Source organism: Ammospiza nelsoni, chromosome 4 (genome assembly GCF_027579445.1).
Source record: "Ammospiza nelsoni isolate bAmmNel1 chromosome 4, bAmmNel1.pri, whole genome shotgun sequence".
NCBI lineage: Eukaryota > Metazoa > Chordata > Aves > Passeriformes > Passerellidae > Ammospiza > Ammospiza nelsoni.
Window position 1 is genome coordinate 67,334,566 of NC_080636.1, and position 24,408 is coordinate 67,358,973.

The 24,408-nt window shown below is 39.7% G+C and overlaps 1 protein-coding gene across 1 annotated transcript in view; it reads right to left on the reverse strand.

The window, feature by feature from the left end:
- The window catches only part of BANK1 (B cell scaffold protein with ankyrin repeats 1), a 135,996-nt gene extending 112,486 nt beyond the window's left edge, over positions 1 to 23,510 (reverse strand). The window contains exons 1-2 of the mRNA XM_059470739.1: positions 23,453 to 23,510; positions 3,377 to 3,775 (exon numbers count right to left, since the gene is read on the reverse strand). Coding sequence (XP_059326722.1) covers positions 3,377 to 3,775; positions 23,453 to 23,465 — 412 coding nt within the window. The 5' untranslated portion in view covers positions 23,466 to 23,510. The remainder of the gene's footprint in view (positions 1 to 3,376; positions 3,776 to 23,452) is intronic.
- Between the last annotated feature and the right edge of the window lie 898 nt (positions 23,511 to 24,408).

Sequence of the window (24,408 nt, forward strand, 5' to 3'; positions counted from 1 at the left end):
CTAGTTGGGTTATATTACTTTATGTACCGCTCACTTTTTAATAAAATAGCAACTGATGAATGGATACATAGAGATTTGATGTGCTGTTCTCAACTATCAAATTTTGTAAAAGTAAATTCTTGTCCATATTTCGGCATTAAAAGAAAAAAGGGATACCACTGATAGGGGAAAAATCTGTAAGTGGAAGTGACAAGAGTTCCTTTTGTGGAACTTTAAAAACAAAACCTAATAAAACCACCAGCAGACTAATGGATACTTATGACCCCTGAGCTGTACCAAGAAGCCTCACCAAAAGTTTAATAAAAGTGTAAATGCATTTTGGAAACAATGTCACAGAGAATTATTTGTTTTAGATAAGACCTGTTCTCTTTTTGCATCATTATTATTGATGACAACTTCAGGAGAAATTGAGGACATTTAAGGATTTAAGTTAACTACCTATAGATGTAAATATCTATCTATAGATCCTTTAGATAAACACATGCTTGCCTGAATTTGAAGTCGTTCAGGATTAAACAAAAACCCCAGCTACGTTTAGTACACCAGGACACTGAATTAATACACTGAAAATACGTCAATTTAATCTAAAAAAGGGTACACAGTTCAGCAGACCAAGGACAAGTAGCAGAAAGACACAGGAGAAGGAAAAGACAGACACAAGCAAAATATATTGCCTAATTCTACTTTCAACAATATTGGGAAAAGCTGATAAAGAAAAGCCAATTCTAGAGTCTCACTGGACCATCTTAGATGCTAACATAGAAAAATCAAACTTCTGAGTGTTCTCCTCCCTCTCTGGGGGTTATCTTTTTATGGCAATAGTTACAGGATCTACAAAATTCAAAACCAAGTCAATCTGAATGTGGCATTTTCAAATAGTGAAACAAATCCTGTAAAAAGAATCGTTTGACAACAATAAAAATATTTGTGATCCTCTTCATGCAGAAGACAAATATAATAAAGTCTGTCAGCATCCTGGAAATATGTCAGAAAGGTCACTCTCCATATCTTAACTCTCCCTTTACTCTTCCAAGATGTTCAAACAGGAATGACAAACCATTCAGATTTTGTGTTTGAACCACATTACAAACAAGCTCTCTGCTGAGTACAAAACCCCCTGCATCTTCTGTTCCATTTAGTTTTACTCAACATTTTAAATAGTTTTGATTTTTGCCTAGTATATTTGGCACGTATACTACTTTAGAGCCAGAAGGAAGTTTTAACAGACAAAGCCCTGTCTGCTCCAAGAAGATGAAACCAGCACCATCTGGCAGGTGAAATAATTGTGGGGGCATATAAAATGAGACTTATTTTGCACTTCTTCCATCTCAGGCTGTAGGGAGAGTGCAAAGAGAAGAGCACCTAGGAGAGAAGAGACAGCTAAGAGCTTATCTTGCCCATGAGCTTTCCCAAGTACAGAAATCTGTAGTGGAATGCTGTTGACTACTATGCTCTCCAGCAGAGTGTTAAACTGTGAGATAACAACCTGATTTAGCATCCACCTTCAGCTGTTCTAGCTGCCTAGAGGCCAGTCCTCAACCCTGGCATCCATTAGTCCAAGGATCATGATGGCCCACTGTCCTAAGGGATTAACAGGATTTAGTTGCAGTGGAAGGTATGTGGTATGGCCATTGTAATTAAAGCACATTATTGAGTTCTCAGGCTCAATGTCACTTTCAGAGTGATAGCTCTTGTCAATACTGAGGAGACAAGAAGCTACAAATGCTTGGGAGAATAAGTTAAGAGTAATGAAGAGTTTAGTGGGAAAAAAAGGATCTGAAAACCACAAAGAATATACACAAAAGTGTTTTCATTACTATCTCTAAAAGGGTCAAGAATATAAGGGCCTAGGGATGAGCACTGAAAACAAAAGGGATTGAAGACAATGATCCACATGAATAGAAACGCGAAATCTTGTGTTTCTGGTCCCAATGAAAGGCAAAAAAAAGAGTGCTCCAAGGGAAAAATAATCCTTGTATATACTCAACAACCCCTCAGCAAATAATTTTAAATAAAAGGGAAAAAATCTTCTTTGCCAGATGTGCAGTCTGTCAAATCCCTGTCACACATATCACAAAGGCTAAGAGCTTAACAGGATTCTACAAAAGAATATCCTATACACAGACACCATTACCTTTAAGCAGAGGTAAATAATGACACACCATGGGCATCTTCTTTCCTCAGAGCTTAAATCACTCAGATGAAAGCAAATCTCTTACTTGGAACACTTTCACCGTGCAACAAGAGCAGAGCAGAGGTCTCCCATCAAGCACTGATCTAAGCTGGCCTGGCTGATGGCCAGGGTACATGAGTGCACAGAAAAACCAGGGCCAGAGCAATTCTAAGCTAACAGAGTGGAGGGCGGCTTAGCTCTGAAGCACCAGGCATCACCACCACCTCCAGTCCTGGATCTAGCTCAGTCCACTGAACTGGTCTGATCCCAGCCCCAGTCCATGCATCCCCAGTAAAGATGTACACACTGAGATTGAGGCCTTCAACAACTATTCATTAATTCAGCTTTCTCCTAATCTCTGAAGTCGCAGATTTTGGTCACTGTCAAAGTGATCATCTGAACACCTACTAAACATCTGGCATTACACTTAAGTCCCAAGGGCACAGGTAATAAGTATTCTTGTGAATGCACTGACCTAACCAAAGAACTCTCCTGTGTCTTCTAGGAAACTCTTTATTGCTGCAGAAAGGTTTGCAATTTCCTGTGCATGTGTCAACTGATAGTATCTAAGCACAGTTACTTCTTATATATACACATACACACACAGAGTACAGACCCACAGTTTTCATCCCATTAAAAAATGGCCAAGAAGCTTCAGTCTGAAGCTACATATAGGACGCAGACAGAAATTGCAAACACTGCCTTCTGAAACAAAAACAGACAACCAAATGAGCCCAAATTGTCAAGTCTGAGATATGTACTGAGGAAAAGGTTATTCAATATTGAAGATGGTTGGGGAGAAGGAGTCTAAAATGTATTTTTGAAAACACCCATCTCATACAGGGAGACTGTGTGCAGACATTTGGGACAGTTTTAAAGCCCTATAGCATACTTAACCTCACCTACTTAAGCACAAGGCAGCAGGGACATCCAGCTAGGTCATTCATTCAGCTGGGGTCTCTCTACCCCAGTGCTCAAAAGAATATTCTTGGTTGTTCATGGACATCCAGAACTAGGTTAAGCTCTGAGAAAAAACCTGAGCTGCAGGATGTCTGTCAAGCACAAGCTCCCATGCCAATAAAATAGCACCTTGCATGCAAAAGAAGCACAACATTCTGCTTGGCAGACAACATCTTTGCTAAATAGCAAGAGCTGAGAGGAGGTAAGACACCTAAGGATTACAAACAAGTAGTAGTATATTACCTGGTTGAAGAATTTCTTTAACAACAGAAATGTATTCCTCAGGCTTCTGATCAGTAGAAATCTCTTTGCTGCCACCAGCTAAGGTCAGTATCTCATAAAGAATCTCTGAATTCTCCACTCCACAAAGCAGAATTACCACATTATCCGGAGGTTTTAGAACTTGTTCCAGAAAATAACTTCTCCTTTGATTCAGGCAGTTAAGAAGTCCACATGAGAGTATCAGGAGTTTACATTTATAAGACAGTAAACAGAGTAGCTCTTGGTGCTTGAAAGATGAATTTTCTAGATCATAGAGTAAGATTCCTTCTTTGTCCACTACGAGTCCAAAAAGAGATTTTAAATACAGAGCCCACTCTTCTGCTTCTTGCTCATATATCACGAGGATATTCTTTCTATTTTCTAAAGAGAAAAAAACATTAAAAAATATTTTCAAATGAGGTTTAAATACATGATAAACATCAGAAGACAGATGGACTGTCATCGTCCCCATCCTTCCCCCCCCTCCAGAAAACCTTAAGGTGCTGAAGAAATTATCTTTAGCAGAAACCAGCTCATCACCTTGAAATTACAACATCTCCTTATTTCTAAGGCCAAAACAGAAGGACTGCCCACAGAAATACAGGAAAAATAACTCAGGATATTATGTTTAGAATAACTAATATTTCAGAATATGTATTGAAACTGCAGTATAGGGAGCAGAGCACATTGACATATTCTGCTCCCTCCTAAAGCCTTGACAAATAGGCAGTAGTATTAAAAATTAACAGCTTTTAATGACAGAAGTAAAAAAATATGTATTTGAGCACATGGACATGATCCAACTTCATTAGAAAATTCATTGGTATGTTTAGGATATTTTGTCAGCATGGTGTCAGGATGGAAACTCATGATCTTTCTTTACGGTCCTTATGCTACAAAAATTACTTGAGACCTGACAAAAATAAATCTAGAACTGTATTTTTTCAGTTCTTTCCCTTTAAGATGTAAAACATGGTAACTAATACCCTTCCGCAGAGTTACTAGGGTGACAGTTTGAGACAGAGGCAACAGGCACAAGCTGAAACACAGGAGGCTGCTCTAAGCATCAGGAAATGGCTTTTCTTCGTGTGAGAACTGGCACAGGCTGCCTGGAGAGGCTGTGCAATCTGTCTCCTTGGAGCTACTCAAAAGGTGCCTGGATATGGTCCTGGCTCTAGGTGTACAGGAGAGCTCCCAAATGTCCCATCCAGCCTCAGTCATTTGATGGTCGTGTGAAATCATCAAAAACTGTGATTTGATGAGTAACACAATAATAATATACATTAAGCCAGGGGAGCTTAATAGCCCCAGTGTAGCTGACAATCACAGCCCCATGGAGCAACAATGTGAGGCTGAGGAATAGGTACAGCTTCTGCACTTTGCTTCACTGTGCCTCAGAGTGTCTGCCTGCTGGTCAGGGTCAGGCAGCCTGACTGACACTTGCCTGCAGTGCACCACAGCTCCTTTGAGTGCCTAAGCTGCTGCACTGTGAGGATCAGGAGATATGGAAACAGAGGGTATACAGAGCTAAAATGTTTCTGGGGCACACAAAGAATGTGGGCAGTGGGATGCACTGTTGGAAGAACAGTACAGATGTAGCTAAGGAAAATAAAAAACTTGTCAAGGATCCCACATCAGCCCACTTATAAAAGGATAAACTGAACGAATATCTCCAGTCCAGGATTAATGCTTAAATTATTTGTCCTACTTTTCTTTTAGAATAAATGATTTCTATTATTATTTTGACAATTTGTTCATCCATTCTTTCCTCTGGAGATACTTTAAACAAAGCTTACTCAGCAAAAGCTGATTGAAACTTGTAGAAAAGGGATTCTATCATTTAGTCTCTTGAGTTCATTGTATGTCTACAAACTCCTTGAAGGACTGTTGCCATCTTTTTAAGATTTGTGAAAGCTCACCCTTCCACAAAGTTTTCTGTCACAGGAAATCATAAAGGGTCATGCTCAACATTGTAGCAGGTGATGATATTTCAAGTTAACCAACTCTTACCAGCACACTAAAACAGGGTAATATTTGTTAAAATGTATTTTGACAGATGAATACTGCATTTCCCACAGTAAAAACAATCTGAAAAATATCTGTTTCTGATGAAATTATGAATATTAATAATAAGGAAAAGAAGCAGGGTATTTCTCACTTAACTCAGAGCAAAATAGTTTGGTTTATGATGCTGGGATAAAAAAAAATTACTTGCCACAACGTTGTTTTCAGAATCTCATCTGATCTTCCATAATACTCAGACAGACATGCATGAAGTACAAACAAAAAGCTATGAATTGCTACACACTTTCAAAAGAAGAAACTGTATTAACAGTGCTGTAAAGCTCTTCCAGTCTGACCACACAGTTTCATACCACAGAAAATGAAACAAGCAAGTACCCTCTTGTTGCAGTGTGTTGCAGTGTCCTGTTTTAGACATCTTAGTCCCTTCCCAGGTGTGGAAATACCTCTTTTCCCCTTCCCTCTCGCCCCCTGCTGGGCTGTCAATCAGTCTTAACATTCCAGCAAGGCCATCGTGTGGTCGGTCAAGTTCAAAGCATGCCCTTCAGGCCTGGGGTCATTGGCCTGTCTAGGTGTCCCTCGTCCCCTGAGACCCTGCTCCTCCCACCTGGTTGGTGCCTCACCTGTCCCTGGGCTTAAAATGAGCCAGGACCATGTGCTCAGTATTCTGTTGGAGCGGTTACCAAGATTCAGATGTCTGTGACCATGGAATAAAACTCTGGATATAAGCCCTCCGACAGAATCTGTCTCCTTTTCCTCCTCACCCTAGCCTGAAGCCCTTCCACCTGAGGTAAACTGAGTTTCTACAAGCCTGGGTTTGTTTCAGTGCCCAGCTGCAATACCCAGCCAGCCAAAAGTGTCTGAGGTGAAACACCACAGTTGTCGCCTTTGGCCCAGCAGCAAAGGTCAGACCAGCCCAGGTACAATCTACCTGGTAATATTGGAATCTTATTCCAATACCTCCTATTTACATACAGTCCCTATTAACTAAAAGCATTGTAGCAGTTCCTTAAAAATGTGGATATAAAGACAATACTTACACCATAAGGAAAATTTAAGAATTCATTCTTTAAACTTTGAATTTACTTGGTTCTAACTTCCAGCCGTAATATAATTTCATATTTCTGCAATCCTAAAAGAGCATCTCTTCTTCTGCTCTCAGAAATCCATCCCCTAAGGTCTTCAGATTCCCATGAAGTAACTCTTAGCCTTGCCTTTGTTACAGTTTGTAAACTAGGATTAATACTCTTCCCACCACAACTGGGACATTGTAGAACTCTCCCTATTTTTTGTCCTGCACTTTTGTGAATCCTTCCACCTTCTCAAAATACTGAGAAAACCAGAACTGCATACAAGGTAGGGGATCCTTCATACAGTGCATGAGAAGAAAAAAAATAACCTTGGGTATGCACATGAGCTCATAAACAATGAATTTCATTCACATTCATTCAACCCTGTGCAAATGGAAAGTAAAAGGCTTGAAAAAGGTACTCAAAAAATTCTAAAGATGAAAGTGAGAAACATGCATCGAAAGGATAAAAGAAGACAAACTAATTCCACTTCCATATGGAATATCTGCAGTCTGCAGCTTTGATCTTGGCTAAGCAGGAATGAGAAAGGGGTTTTATGATGTTTATTGAAGGTTCAACTGCATTTCTTCTCAACTATATTGATTTTTATATATGAGAAAGAAAGCTTTATTTGTATAAGAAAGGGAGAGTGAAATATATCTAACACCACACTTGATAGAATAAAAACTCTGCAGCACACATCTCAAAGCTCTAATGCAATATGCTCCCCCTATTTAATTTGTCTTTTCTATCCATATACAGAGGGAAGAGCCATGCTGTTGAGCAAGGTTTTTCATACTGCAGTTTGGTGCAATGTTTACTGATGCAAGCAGCAAGTGCTATTAAGTCACCTCTGGGAAACCAAACGTGGGTATGGTTTGAATTATAAGCTTGCAATTTTTTTTTCCAAGATCGATCTCCCTTCTGTATTAAGAGTTAACTTCATTATTAAGCAGGAATGTAAGGCTTGCATCTTATTCTCCCCAAATTGCATTAAAAGGTGAAATATATTTTGAAATGCTTGCCTGAATAGAAATGCGGAGTCAAAGTTGACCCTACAAATAGCTACAATGTCCCCTATCAAAAATCCCCTCTATGTACTAGTAGCTTTTTCCTCTGATACTGTTTTCACCTTCATAGATTCTACACAGATGCATATGCAGGTACCTTACTTGAAAATTAAAGCCCACCAAAACTCTGCCTTTAGAACAGCATTATTTTTCCTGAAACAAAAAACCAATCAAGTTTGGCTTTACTGCAACACTCCCCACTACTGAATATACAGTAACAATGCTCAACTTTTCAGCCACAGTTTTTTCCCCTTCATTATTTTCATCACTTAATGAATAATTCTTTGAATTTACTGCACTTGAAATATAATCTAAGTAGAGAATAATTTTGTTCCCTTGAAAGTTAATGTAATAGAAACTACCATATCCTGACAAAATTAAGTTGTGCTTCATCTGCTCCTACTTGCAAACTGACTCAAAGGTAGAAATAAAACTTATTATTAGTTCAGCAATGAGAAACAGTAAGAGAATTTTTGCAGTCATCCATAACCTGAAAGGGGTTCTTCTGACAAGCAAAACTCTTCTCTAGTTACTGATGCATGGTTGCCCAAGAAAGCACATCTCATGTCATCTGAAGGGTTCTTTGAGAAAACCTGCTAGATACTGTGAGATTTCTGTGACCAAGAAGGAATCAATAACTTGTGCATATAGGGCAAAAGAACATGTCTTTTATGGCAAGAATTATAAGATATAGCCAAGTGAAGAAAGCACAAATATATTAGAGTTAAAGGAAACCTTAAGGACTCTGCAATGCACCAAACACACCAGGAAGGCAAAAGAAACAAATGGAAAATTGCGGTCTAGTAGCTGCTCTTTAACAGATATCTCAGTTTATGAATCTTGCAGTCTGTAAAAGATCATTTCTGTGTGTTTAGAAATAATCAAGAAGCACTTGTAAATGCTCATCTTTGAGAATGACACTGCACAGGTGTCAATTCATTCCCTATCTTTTTAAAGGCCTTTTAGGTTTGTAGGAGTTTGTAAAGGTTTGTAGGTGTTTGTAAAGGTTTGTAGGTGAAATGCTTTACTTCTAGATATCTTTAACCTGAATTTTACTACAGTTGTTTCCATAATTCAGCACTAACAGAGTTTGTTTGATTTAAATAAGGCTGATTATAATTAGGATAGGATATAAAAATTGGCTCTACAGTCCCACTACCTTAAGACATTTTGATGAAAAAATGTCAGGTTTGAACATCAGCTTTTATCCAAGTTTTAATGGAAAGATGGATCACCATATTTCTCAGGGTTGTCCAGAGCCTTTTCCAATTAGGGTACTGGAACCAAACAATGGAATTCCCTGCTATTCACTCAGCTGCCCATGAACTCCTATAACCACATATCAAGCCTGCCACAGTCAGCCCCAACAAAAACGTAATGCAAATCTGTTTACAATCCTCACCTCAATCCCATCAACCTTTGATACCTGTGTGAAGAAAACACCCGCTCAAGTTGTTCTCCACCCTTAGGTTGAGAAAGGACAGGATAAACTGCTAGACAAAGCATAAAGTTTGTCCCTTTTATTTCTTCCTGTCACAGACATCGTCACTTGGGGAATGGAAAGTTGTTTGATTTTTTAACAATATCACTCTTAAAAGGAAAGAAATGTATGAACTCTGTCAGTATGCAATGAACTACTATCCATCAGCAAAAATTTGTTAAAATAAGTACAGCAGTTAAATATCTCAAAGGAGAAGTGGAAAGACACTGAAGCTCTTGCTCACTTTCTCATAATATATTGATGAAAAATCTGGACAACATAAGTGATATGGAATGACATCCATTGCATCTTTAATTCTTTTGTGAATAGCAGACTACACTCTCAAAGATTATCATGAGCATCTTTTCGTGATAAGAACTCGCACAAAAAGAAGCAGCATTTTTTTTCTAGGCAAGCAGTGCCAGGATAGAGCTATTCAAGATTTTACAAGTTGACTGCACTCACCTACATCACCCCGTAGGATGAAACTATGGATGCAGTCATGAGGGTCATGACACAATGAAAAAAAAATGGAGCATGAGAAATATCAGGAAGGATAAAATAACCCAGACTCCCCTCTTTAGAAGAGAAATTTTGAAAAACTGAGTAATCTCAAGAAGATTCATTTCTATCTGGGCTGTATGTGGGATGAGAATGACAAGCATACGTACTAGTTCAAATAAGACTTTAGAATCTAAAGATTTTTAGTCTCTTGGCCCCTTGGCAATCTTTTGACAAAGATTCAACCATTCATCTCTTCACACTGCTTTCCCTGATCACTAACAGTGGTATGATAAAAACTGGAAAAAGTTTCACTAGCACTTCAAACAACTCCTGGAATCTAACCTTTGGAAATAGAATGAGAACATTTAATTCAGCACTAATGAGTGGCCTTAGCATAACAAACTGCTCCTCACTCATCCAGAAGGCATTGATTTTCCCAGTCAGCACACCTCACACACATCCAGTAAATGTGTCTCAAAATGCAACTCCAGCCCTTGGTTTCTGGAATTCTGCAAGGCAAATCCCCTGAAGGAAGCCAAAAAGCATTCATTGCAGGAAGGACAGCAGAAAGCACTTTAGAACTACTTGCAGATAATGGAAAACATTTTCAAAGCCATTCATGTTGCTTCTCTGAGGTGTTCCAGTAAAGGAAATGAAAATTATAAGAGCCACTTGTAAACTTTAGAGTGAGATCACAAAGTAGCAAAATTGCTACTTTGCAGTACACCTGTTTCAATTAAAGCAATTATCCTAAAACAAAGGACATTGTTGCCCTCACTGTATCAGCCAGCAGTGGCTGCACTTCTATTCTCAAATGCCTATTTAACTAGCATGTAACAAGAACATTTTCATCCTTTATGTACCTTCTGTTGGTAATTGCTAAATTGTATGTGAAAACAAATACTTGCTCTATCTCTATGAAATCAAGCCTCATGACTTCATCCTTCTTACTAAGCTTAGCGAGGTCTGGAGTGGGCAAAATTAGGTTCCACAGAGAGAAAAAATGTTTGTAGAAATGGCATCAGTTTTCCCTTGACCTAGTTGGTTTTCCCTGTAAAGAAAACCATTTATCTTCCTTATGGTAACAATGGGAAAACAGAACCAAAAATATTCCTGGGGTGTCCTTCCACAGCACCAACCTGGCACAGGTAGACCAGAAAGATTCCTGACTCTCAAACATGACAAAGCTAATTTTATGCCCAAAAAGCTGTTTGTCATCAAGCAATATGGCCTTATTTCCTGGTTTAGGCCTTTCTCTCTGATCTGTCCTATGGATCCTTTCAGCTGAATATCTACTGACGGACACAGGCTCTTGCTTCTAATGAACAAGGCTAAACACAAACATGGGATATAGAGGACAGAAACCATTTCTCTATTTCAAGGTAGACCTGCTCCTCTATCACAATTGCAAAGAGGTAAAATCTCCTGTCATTACAGGCACTTCTTGGAGAGCAAATTGCACCTTCAGTAGATTTTAGCACAAAACAATCAGGTAATTAAAAAATGATTTAGACATGAACAAATAATGAAAAGAAATATACCATAATGACAGCACGAAGAGCTGGAGTAATATGCTACTCTTTTATGACTGCCATGGAACAAGTCCTTAAGGTCACATAAAAACCTGAACAAGTCTTTAAAGTCACAGGAAGACCTGAGGAAGCTGTATCAAGTTTGCACTACCAGACGTAACCACCACTTGAAGATTTCCCTTATAGTATAACTATGGTTTTATAAACATGAAATATTTAAAAACCCTTAATTTCAAAGTGTCCTGTTAGGGCAGACAAAAGCATCCTCTTTATCTGAATTTTTTTTTTTAATTTCCAGAGTTTCTCTTATCAGGATGCCTTTACATGTTCTCATCCTGACATAGTGCAGGCAATTTTGGATTTATCATCACATTTAAATTCTGACTTAAATTCAATGTCTTTGCTTTTTCTTTTGCCTTCTCTTACCTTTTTTTATCTGCCCCCTTTGATTCCATTGTTACTTCCATTTCTCACAAATTCTTAACTTCAATTTCTTCAAAATAAGAAACAAAGAATGGAATACATGTTCAGCAGATATTATTTAGGGAAAACATTATTGTGAAAATCGGTACATTTACCTCTAAGACAAGAGAATATATTTCAGAAAATAGTGCTTCCACAACAAAACAAAAACACATCGATACTGTAAGAAATAAAATTTTGGGTAAGTTGCTGTGATTCCACCAGCTAAGGTCTGGGAAGGTCACACCATGGCAACTGAGGTACAAAACAAGAAAGTGTCCTACACATTAAGTAGTCTAATTTGTATGCCAGGGTCTTGACAGACACTGATCACCAGGCAATATTTATCAATAAATAGTACCATTTACTGCAATTTATGCTCTGATTTGTGTTACCTGAATTTGTAATGTGATTAAATACGCTGAAATAACCATAGGTGACATTCCAACTATTCCTAAATTAGATTACCCTTGACACAAGAAATCTGTAGAAATCTGGCAGCACTCTCTTAGAGCAGTCATAGAATAGTTTGGATTGGAAAGGACCCTTTAAGATCACCTCACTTCTAGCCACTGCCATGGGCAGGGACACATTCCACTACAACAGGCTGTTCAAAGGCCCATCCAACCTGGCTGGGAATCTTTGCTTTTATGGGGCATCAACAGCTTCTCTGGGCAACCTGTTCCAGTGTATCATCCACACATACTGGGTTTCTAAACCTACTGCTTCCTTTGCCACAAGTCAGAGTACTGAGGGAGGGCTTTTGAGATCCCACAAATTAGATGGCTTGATCTTTTCCTGCTTTTGCAATCCAATCATAAATCCATATTTTAATGCAACTCATTTACTTGAGCATTCACCCAGAAATTTAAGTAAATGTGATAAGCAGTTTTTGTTTGATGTATAACATGTCTGAGTTTTGAGGCTGTAAAAGAACTTGTCCTCCAGTTTGAGCTCTTTTCTTTCCTCCTTTTCTGACAAATAAATGACAGTCACTAAAAACACCCAAACACTAACAACAGAACAACCCAAGACAAATATCCCATCAGTGGTGGACAACCACTTCTTATTTGTTTTGAACTCTTTAACAGCATTCATGCTAATGTTGCACACAGAAGGAAGTAAATGAAGTAGAAAATAATTACATAAGCATGCACCTTCAAAAAATGAGCAATGACAGAGCTAACAATGAGTTAAAAACCAAGCTAAATAAAAAACTCAGGAAAAAATTCAGTTGAAGGCTGACTTCTCTATATTAAACCCACCCTTGCTTCCTCTCCACTGCCTTAAGACAGATTCTACAGACCAGCCATATAAGAAACTACTTGTATTTCTGTCCATTGGATAAAGCAAGCAGCTTAGTTAAACGAATGCCAACCTGCCTTCACGAATTTAACCATGTATCTGCAAAATTGAATGTGATGCCCGAATGCATGCTGCAGCTTTCACGAGATTCAAAAGACATTTTTCCAAGAAGAACATATCCTCAGTATAGGTTTAACACAAACAATTACCTTCCCCCCCACCTTGCAAAACAAATTCTCAAAATTATTACTGGTCCTAAAACAAGAACAAATTGGAGAGTTACCTGGGTAACAATTTTGGGTCCTCCTCCAGTGGGAGACCTTGCAGAAATATTTTTGTATAACTACTACTGCTTTAGACCACAAAGATGTTTCCTGGAAATAAACCCATTCTATATGTTGAGGTTCTTACAAACAGATTTACTATACAATACATACCCACCCTACATTGCAGTACAGTCTCACTGTGGGGTAGAAACAGGAAAAGTAGGTCTACACAATTGTGTACACTGGAAGAAAAGTATCTCACTGGTGCTTCCACCATTTCAAGCACATTATCATCCATTTCTAGTTCAAAAGGTACAGAAAAAAAATTTGTTGTGAAAACAAATCTGTCCTGAACTGGTTTTGACACCAAGATAAACCTTATCCCACTACAGTCAGAGAACCTGTGTAGTTCAAATACAGTAAAACTCAGAAGCTTGAGGTAGCCAGGCCAGGACCAAAGAATTATGAAGCATCCTGCCTTTTACATCATCAAGTCCCTTGTTGTTCAACAAAATCTGTATAACTACATTTTGACTTTCCTCTCGAGTATTCAGAAAAAAGAAACATATAAAAATTAAACAGGCAGATGCCATCATAGGTCTATCACCATGGTCATTGTACTTGTATTTCATTAGTGTCTAATATAAGACTCCTCAGGATCCCACAGTTTAACACACTACCAAGTGCCAGCTGCTCAGCAATAACCACTTGCATATTTGGTAAAGGTATGAAAAACAATGTGCAGTTTTCATTTTCCTCCTCTGGAGCTTATTCTGCCTGTTCCATTTTCCATTTACTGCAGATTAACGTGGTAACTGCACAAACATCTCAAATGTTCCGAATCACCCCTCACGTGCGCTGCCTTCAAAGGCCATAGGATCAGACCAGAGCAAGTCTAAAACAACCTCTCTACAATGTACCTTGCACAGCTCTCAGGCCTCACTGCTGTGCTCTGCACATCCTGTTTAGCAGGGAACACCACTTACCAATGTGGAAGTAGCCTTGCAGCATTAGGAAACAAAGTTCTTAGAGTGCTCCCTGCCCACACCCACTCAGCGCTAGAGCACACCAAACATGAGCATGAAGGTGAGCTCCCACTCTCTTGGGCACACTTGTGCCAAAGCAGGTGTCTCAGGAGACACCTGAGCACAGCAACTTCTACTGACTCTATAGATGGGACAGACTGGAGAGCTATACGCTCCTGTAGTGTTTAATGCCCTTGCAGGTACCCAGCCTGGCTAATCAGGACCACAAAAAAATGAAACATTTCTTAAATTTAATTCTCATTATGATATCAAAATTCAGTGATCCAGATTTTAGCAATATACCAAGAAGAGAAATATCCACAAACAAAACAACATGCTCAAAAGTCAATTTCAAAAAATGACAGTGCTTACACCTCCTCTCATCCTTCTGATCTTTCAGAAAGAAATAAATACCTATAAAAGTAGAGGAACTTACATTTGGAAACACTCCTCTAAAGAATTTTACTACTTTGATAAAGACTTAGATCCTGAACTATCATTTATCCAGTACTGGATTGGTTTTTTGTTACACAAAAGTGAAAACTTTTTCACTTATTAAGCAAAACAGATTGTTTAGCGGAGAGCATGTATAGCTGGAAATTCAAATGTTACAATGCTCATCTGTGGCATAATTGTGGTGAGAAATAAAATAGTGTAATTGACTTTTGTAATATTTTAAGTATTTTAGGTTAATGTTCAGCCCTTGATTTCTGATAAAAAGGACTAACTTTTCACAGAAGTCTCCAAAATGTTACAGCCAATGAATGAGTTGTCACAATTTGAAAGGATAGTTCTGCCTTTTAACTGTATTATTTAAGGCATGGTTGTGTTCAAAATGAATGCTACTTATTATTATATATGCCATTCAAAATTCAAATTAACAGCATGTGGGAGTACAAAAACTATGGCATACATTACATATTTACAAGCTAAGATACAGAAACATGGCTTGCCATTTCAATGATTTCTATAAGTATCAGTGTTGAAATACAGGCTGTAAGCTTGCCAATGAAACATAACTGTTTTTAAACTCTTAGAAAACCAGCTGACAATAGCTCGGCAAGAACACTAGCAGAAAATTAAAATGAAACTATCCTGAATGTACCCTTTAAGCATAAAATTCTTCTGCTTCCAAACTGCTAAATGTAGGATCTGGCCTAAACTTCCACTGAAAATACATTTTCCCCCAATTCAATCATTACAGACTATTTCATTCGAGGCCAAATTAGATTTGGCCTCCTCTGAAATAGCTAGTCTTGAACAAGGAATGGAATTGATATGGGAGAGAAACACATTTGAAAGTTTCAATAAGATTACTGTGTTGCAAAACTAGAAAGCATGTATAAGAACCTTAAAGTTCTGATTTAAAATACTGGCAAAATTTCCTTTGATAGTGCACAGCAACAAGGCTTTGTTGATTAAATAGAGTTATTCTGAGACACACTAGGCTGGGGAATTAGCATTCCATGTTTAGAGGTAGGAAGTCTACAGCAACCAGAGACTCAGTGAAATATCTACAAACAGACATCTCAGGGGGGTGGAGGAAAAAAGGTATATTGAGTTTTGTGCATTTTTATTAGATTTTCCAGATACTACAGAACATCCTTTCCAAGCAAGACTACTTCTATTATTTGATTAAATCTTTATAAAGTTTTCTCATAATATAAGCCTACCTTTAAAAAATACTGTTTAAAAGATTCAGATGAATTTGAAATGCAAAGTACCTTTAGGTACTTCAAGTAAGATTAAGCTGCCAGAGTTTACTTTCTGGACAGAGCTAGAATCATTTAGAGTCTCATAAAGATGTTGGAAGTCTATCTGGCTTACTTGAAGGCCTTGCTTTTGTCAGGAAAATCCACAAATGCCAGAGGTTTATGGCAAAAAAAGAGACACAAGAGTCCTGCAATTTTATTTGAATAAACAAATAAAGGGAGAGATTCCCCTGGGGCACATGCACACGGGGTTTTCTCTCTCAAGGTTTTGGAGGCCACAGCCTCCTTTGATCCCAAACTCTCAGCCACATGGTGCCCTCTTCCTTTCCCTACTGGCTGGAGCCCCAGGAAGATATAGCCCTCCCAAACCACCTACCACATATCCCCCCTTGAACCTACTACTCTACCCCAGTGTTCAGAAACTCTGGCTTGTGCAGACCCCTGTCTGTTTGAGCAGCCAAGCTGCCTGGGTTCAGCAATCAACCTGCAGCCCAGAGTCAGTGGAGACATTAAGACCCATTTCAAAGACAGTAACACACACCTTCACCCATCAAATTGTTTATAAAGACATTAGCTTTCCTGTCAATCCCTCCTCTTCTTCTTTCTCAATTTGCCTTTTTACAAACACTAGCTATCATTAACTTAACCCTTCCTAACAACCAGGAACACTTGAAACAGCCCATTCCGACTTTTTCACATCTGGTCCCTGCACCAGGAATGGCAAGTAAATAAAGGGAATAAAGTAGACAATGACAGTTCATATTAGCCCATGAATCACTAGAGCTCCTTGCTATGGCTACTGAGAACTGAAGCCTGCCATCCTTTTCTTCCAGCTGAGAAGTACAAACCTCCAGAGAATTAGAGACCTTGACCTGAGTATGACAGGTCCACACATGTCTAGCTGTCCTGGTTGAATGCTACAAACAGCAAAGACCAAAGGCAGCATCTGTGCTAAGAGGCTTCCTGTCAAAGTCAGCCCAAATGACCTCAAGTGTTCCCTACCAAGGACTCCAGTGACCTCAAGTCAGGACAAACGATCTCAAGTAACCTGTGTGAATTCCAGCAACCCCTGATGTTCTGCCCCTTCAGCTCTTAGTGAGGAGCAGCCTGCAGCACCCCACACTACATCATTACCAGGCTAGCTAATCAGGGATACAAAGCAGACTCTCCCACAGCTTCCCTCCCAACCTAGTCCCTCCCTTCATCCTCTTCTCACAGAGTAATTTCTTCAGCAGCAGGATCTGAGCAAGCCAAAAAACTCATCTGGCTCATGGCAGCCGTTCAGTTTTGCTGCACCCAGTCAGTACAGAGTCTTAAACTGGGTTAAAAAAAACCAGAAAACCAAAAGCAATAAACATTGTTACACAAAGAAAAAGTAAAAAACAGTGTCGCAGCATACATCACAGTTGAGATGACCAAAACACACAGAGTATCACCATACAATTTTAGAAGGCTTTAAGTATTCACCCACACAGAATAACACCATACCCCATCAGAAGACTTCAAGCGTCTGCCCATACAGAGTAACATTACTCCAGAAAGCTGCAAGCATCCACCCTTCTTGCTCTTCAGCCCAGCCTTTTACACCCCTCATGTCCGTGCATTGCAGCGGTGTGCCCTCTGTTCCCTTTGGTGATGGGTCAGTGCCCCGGGCCCTCCATGGCTCATTGCTGTCAGTGCTGCTCACCTGCTGCTCACAGCTGCAGCCCATTGGGGATGAGGCTCAGTCACCCAATTACCACAAACTGTGTGCCTACAAAACAACTCAGTGGACACAAGCCAACTTACTGTTTATATCTCATTCTTCCTGGCCTTTCTCAATCCTGTACAATGTGTTTGAAGGGAATGGGCAAAGGCAGCTATGAAAATAAAGCACACACATTCACCAATAGTGGTTGAATAAAATGCACCTGTTTGTCTTTCCCACTTGCCAAAAGAACATTTGAAAAATTGTTCCCCCTTTGGCATGAAATTCATATTAGACAGAGAAGTTCCCGTGTCCATCCCTTTGGTCCTGGGGTCCCTGCACTTTATCCCGTCAGGGATTGTAAAAACTGTGCCATTATCCTTGCCGGTACCTTTACCTTTCCTTCATTCCTTCTTTCATATATTTTGTATATCTGAGATGCCTTTCTAACCAACTCCTGGAAGGGCTCACTCAGCCTCCTCTCCAGCCCCTGCCCCTGCTGCATGTGGGCTCTCACCCTCCCTCAGTTTGAAGTAAACTTGAATGGAGACTATAACTCACATGAATTGTTTATTTCAATTCTCTCAGACAAAAGGCAGTTGAAAAATAATGATAAAATAGTCATTTTTCAGAGGACTTTTTGTTTCCCTTTTAAAATGCCCCTCTAAACTGAGTTTACAATGGGAACAAGTTGTTCTAGGCTTGTACAAGGTGAGATACACTGGCCACCTTCTTGGGAGTTTTTATACACCAGCCCAAGCACACAATCCTGGCCAGCAGCACACAATCACAACTGAACTAAAGGAATGCTACTGCAAACATTGCAAAAGAATTTTACTAATAAATTACCTTAGGAAAATAATTTTTCTTGAAGGGCTTTATACTGAATACTGCATATTTACTAGTTTCCCACAGTATTTCATATTTTTAAAGGTAACCTAATCAAACTCAGAAGATATCTGGTTTCTGCTGTTAATATGGTTTTGTTCATTTAAGCAATTTATTTCTGTGGCCATGCATATTATAATTTAACAAAAAGCAAGTGCTCACGTCTTTTCAATCACAAATTTTAATAAAGCAGAGGAACACCACACTTGTGGCTTCTGATTAAAGTAGTGCTTGTTTTCATTTAATGCTCACTAGCATATTAGCAATAAACTCCTTTGAAGCCTGTACTGTATTTAGCCTTTCATTTTTACAGAGGGCACAGCTCTGCTTAAATTAAGGCTTTTCTTTTCAGTCTTCAAATGACTAAAAATTGTCCATGTTCGATTCATTCCAGGCATACTATAATTTTTTTCTTTCATCTATTTAAACTGTAAATGTTTCACAAATAAATGAAAATATGAAAAACAGAAAAGTACATTATATGTTTAGCATATATTACCTTATTTCTTAAAAGTTTAATTCATAAATGTTATTCTATTCATTGTTCTGTTTTTCCCAAAGCTTCTAGAATTTTTTATATTTTCCACTTGAAAATAAATAATGCTTGCTATTACAATTGTTCCTCTAATATTAAAAACAAACAGGCAAACATCACTTTATACTGACTACAGTAAACAAACTTGAATTATTTATTCTTTATGATTTAACAATTGCCCTGTAGAGAGAACAACTAAAAAATTTAATATTTCTTTTTGGGTTTGGGTTTTGTATTTTCTTTTTAATTGGAAGCACGTATAACAATAAATAGTGAGTGCAAATATTCCTCATTACGTTACAAAATATACTTCATTACATTTTTACATGAAAATACCTTGCTTTGTTTGAGAGGCACAACACATGCATGTCCCCAGTGCTGAGAAATGTGGAGGATAAAGCACATCTAGACATAAACTGAACTGTATGTTACAGGGTCTCAGTCAGGTTTGGGGACAGGGGGTTGTTTATCTTTTAATCGAACATTATTTCTTGCAAGGAATGTCTTTTATGCATCTCTAGAGTAGGGGATCTAGGACCAGGTGTCAGCTCTTAGATCCAGCTGCTCCATTCAGATTCACCTTAACTTGGTGTCAGGGCAAAACTCTGACAACCAAGAAAGCCTCCTTTCTGATGTTGGTTTCTCCAGAAAGGAAACTCAAGGATGCAGGCCTGGACAGAAGATGTGGTACTCTCCAGCAGAAAGACTAGACACAGCCATACATTTGTTTTCAGTCATACATTTTTTTCAGCTGTGAAAACCTGCAAGATTACATAACTCACTTGAAGTGAGTTTACCAGTAGGTACAGAGAAAAAACTATGAAACTTGACAAAGGCACTGCATTGCAGTTTCATGGTCTTACATGAATTCTTTATTTCTCACACAGAAGCAACAGCAGTGAACCTTAGCCACAGACTGCAGTTATTTATAAACACCTGTGTAAAGTTTCAAGTCCTTTCCATCTGTTAAGCATGTGGTCCAAATGTAAATGTGTGTTTTCCAAACTCAGCTGTACCGCTGCTTGAACAGCCTCAGTGTCAAACAAGTGTGGAACTTTTCTTACCCAACTGTACACAAAAGCTCACAGAAATGTTGAAAAACAAAGTAATGATGGGGATGGTAAAACCAGTTTGCTTTAACTGTCAGGCCTGTGACAAATTATCCACTGTGGCTTCATACAAAGCCTTGCTTTTTTACAATGCAGGGAGCCAATAAACACTAAGTGAACATCAATATCATTACATGAAATAGATTCCAGTTTAAATCTTGGTATTCATGACTCCCTCCCTGTCTTCCTTCACAGTGGTTTAAAAAAAATATTTTCAATATCATTCTGAAATTATTATTTTTGTTTACATTTAATAAAACATAGGGCTCTTTTTAATCACAGTTCACATTGCAGTAGTCTGACTTCGATTTATAAAAAAGGCCAGGACAACTTTATTTCTTTAACAATAGTCAGAAATCACTGGACCTCCCTGGGGGATGTAATTAAATCAGAAACTATTGCTGCTGTTTACATCGGGGTGCTCAAGCTTGTTAGAGGATATAAAACATTCTTTATTAACTACCAGCAAATAAAGGAGTATATAAACTAATCAAATCCTCAAAGACCAGCTTCAAGAGATACACAGACAGGGAGAGAGTCACACTGTGGTTTTTGAGTTCCTGGGCAGAAATGTTCTTCTTTTAAGAAACTGAAATTGGTGCTTTCTTTCACCTTTATCACAACACCAGTGGTATCAGTGCTACAATTTTTCAAATGTGGGTGATCGATTGCTTCTATGCAAACTTCAGTAACTGCTGCTTGCAACAGAATGGGAGAGGATCAGCATAAGGAACAAAACTTGTAAGGATAAACTTTTGAATCTGAATTAGCATCCCAACACTTCCAAAGGCAAATTATTGCTTTGAGGTACTTCAGTTCTGGCTTCTTTGATACTCAAATTACAAATACATTATTAATAATATTAATATTACTTAATAATTAATATTACTTAATAATTAATAACATTAATATTATGATGGTATTACTGAATTGCTTCAAAACTCCACCTCTAGATCTGGATTTTGAATCAAATCATCGTCTGAGAACTCTTGTTTTTCCCTAAAAGTGAAGGAGCTGAAAATCATTTACTACTAAAATTTAAGCACTCCCTAATTCTTGAGAAAAACAAAAATCAAGTATTACTTGTCTAGATTCTCTCCCAGAACACCACTTACATAAACACTGACCCAGAAACAGCTGAAGAGAAAAAAATGTCCAGTGTGTAAGTAAAGGACACCCAAGGAAAGACCTCAATGAAGATAATTACACTCCTGAGTGTGGAGAGGAGTGATGACTCCAACATGGCATAGCAATGAAGTTATCCTGTCAGTGCCTCCTGTCTCAAAGGAAGGCAGATATCATCAAAGATCATGCATTACAGATGTTTTATCTCTACCAGCTACAGCAGCTTTAATGGAATTTGCATAAAATTCATCTAGGTTAGGGTATTTTACAGAGTCCTGACAAGTAACAAGCCTGTCTGTCCTACCAAGCATCCCAAACAGCTTTTAGATTTGAGCTTGACTAGGGCAATCCACCTGAAGCAACCTCAGTACCTCACAGATGCTGTTCCATCAGGAGAAAACAGGCTTCTATGCACCATTATGGACAACAGACCTCTTTCTGTAAAAGAAAGGTTTGAATCTTTGCCAAACCTGCAGGAGAGAGGTTTGTGTGTGGAGGTCACAGGTGGATGAGGCTTAGGCAGAGCAATACCTGAAAAAGCGACAGAGACAAATGATGCCAGAGTGGAAGGCCAGTGCATCCTCTGCTGGCTGAGCCTACTGTTACTTGTTCCCCTGCCAATGTGTGGAACTGGCTGCAAGTAGCAGCTGGGAAAGCAGCCATCCCTCTTTGGTGTTTTTACATATTTACTCAGCAATTACTCCAGATATTTCACATGCACACTCAGGATTTGACTGCCTTTATTCACCGAGATCCAGACTCCAAACTATATGCCCCCAGGTCATGCACAGTGGTATCCTGTCATTGATACAGAATGATCACTGAGCCTACTTCTGTCATTATCAGAATACTGCCCTGCTGACTGCTCACGTCCTCAAACATCAGTTTGCCTAATAATTGGGATAGCATATGCAAATTTGGAAAGGCTATTAAGTGTAGTTTTGCTCATACATGCAGCTTTCTTCTTTAAAGAATCTTGCAGTACTGGATGTTGGATCTAGACAGAAAACAACCAGTACAATAACCATACCCATTTCACCACCGGCCTTAGGTAGAAAGCAAAACAGTACTGAGCTCTGATATTTTATCTACAACTAACTTCTTATAAAACAGCTGGAAAAATCATTCTGCCTTTCTTCCCTGGCATTTTTATCTGTATAATGAGAGTAGTAGGTAAAGATGGCTTGCAAAGCTAATGTCATTACAAAGCTGCATTTAATAACTAATAACTAATGCAGTTAGTCGGATGTTATAAAATGATCCAAAATATAAAGTACTTGGTAAAAAACCTGTCTTGACATTGGAAGCAGTAATTTAAAATGATGAACCAGAACAGAAAAACAAAGCATTGAGTCACCTTTGCAGACTCAGGCTCTCAGACTTCTCTTTCTTGATTCCTCATTCAGAAAATGAGGATAAAATATTGTCCCATCTAATAAAAGAGTCACAAAAATAAGAAAATAAGCCTGAGCTCCCTGCAAGCAAGTCAGTCAAACCTCTGGTATCCTGCTACATGTCTTTCATTTCCTTTTTATTGAGTGCCCAGCTTGGCAGTCACTGGCTTGATTTATGTGTTGCTGAGCCTTGCAAAGACACATGAAGGAAATGGGAGCCATAAATAGACAGTATTTCTGTGAATAAGGGCACATGACTGGGACACAGGGACATGGAGTCACAGGTTTCTGGTTCAGATTAAGGGCTGCCTCTGATTTACATGAGAACTTCAGAAGTAATTTTAACTTTTCATCACATTTTTCCACCAGTCAATAGGATAATGTGTTCCAACACTACCAAGGAAGTAACAAAATACACACTAACAGTTTCAAGGCACCCAGATATTACAATAAACACCAATAAAAGCATAAACAAGGAATTAATATTCCAGTGCAAAGTCTAGCACAGTTTTGCTGAACACTCCAGGCTGGATCCCATACCGAGAGCTGAGACACTGCAAGAGGATGATCAATTTTAATTAATGACACAACACACGACTAGCCAATTCAGAGGAGGTATACATATATCGAATTAACATTGCTCATGCAACTTTTATTCTTTAATTTCCTAACTTCTTGGCGCTACATCTCCTCCTCTTCAGCAAAGCTACGTCGGTACTGTGACACTATGAGAGATGCAGCAGAGAGACAAGCCAAGACAAGAGCTTGCACTTGAGGGCTACTCTCAAGGGCAAGGCCTCCATCCGCAGCACCGCACCGGGACACAACACCCTGTGGGACCTCCCCGCCCTCACAACCCACCCCGCACCGACCTGCCGGGCTCATGGCTCCGCTGCCTGCGCTGTCCGGCCACCAAAGCCGCGCCCCGAGGGTTCTGTCCCGGCCCGCGGGCGCTGTCCCGGCCCGAGAGCGCTGTCCCAGTCCTAGGGCGCTGTCCCGGCCCGAGGGTTCTGTCCCGGCCCGAGGGCGCTGTCCCAGTCCTAGGGCGCTGTCCCGGCCCGAGGGCGCTGTCCCGGCCCGAGGGTTCTGTCCCGGCCCGAGGGCGCTGTCCCGGCCACCAAAGCCCCGGCCCGAGGGCGCTGTCCCGGCCCCAAGTTTCTGTCCCGGCCGCCGGCGCCGGGACGGAAGCTCGGGCCCCTCCGCGGCTGCTGCGGCCGCGGGGCTCCGCTGCCCCCGGGCCCCACCCATATCCTCCCCTGAAGACACACACACCCTCAGCCGGCATCGCCCGGGAGCCGGGGTAAGAGCCCTCTGCTGTCGAGGTGCTCGGGGTGTGGGCAGAAAACGAGGTGGGAGTCAAGCCTTTCCGGCTGTGCCAGACTGCTGGGGTTTGGTTTTCTCTCGCACTTATCCAGTGGAGAAAAGCCGCTCGGGGATGGAAGGCACCTGGGAGGTGTCCACCAGCAATCAAGTGTTCTGGTGTGGTATGATTAGCCCCTCCATGATATTGTGCCATGTATTTATTTTTTGGAGTGGTGCAGAGTAAAACAACAACTGAAAAAAGGTCAAAACAAGCAGCCCATGAGAGACACTGCAGCTCACTGCTGCACTGGCTACCAAATTTAGGACATATCAATCAAGGTGGCATCTTCCAAGTTGAAAATAAAGGCCAGACCCACCACAAGGAGTTGGAGTTTCCCCATAAAACAGGATTACAGAAAAACTGAAAGAACCTTCTGAAATAAGTTTTCAAAGGAAGCAAACCTTTTCAAACCACTTTTTGCACAAATGTGTGCTTCTTGCCCACCCAAACTCCCATGTTCACCTT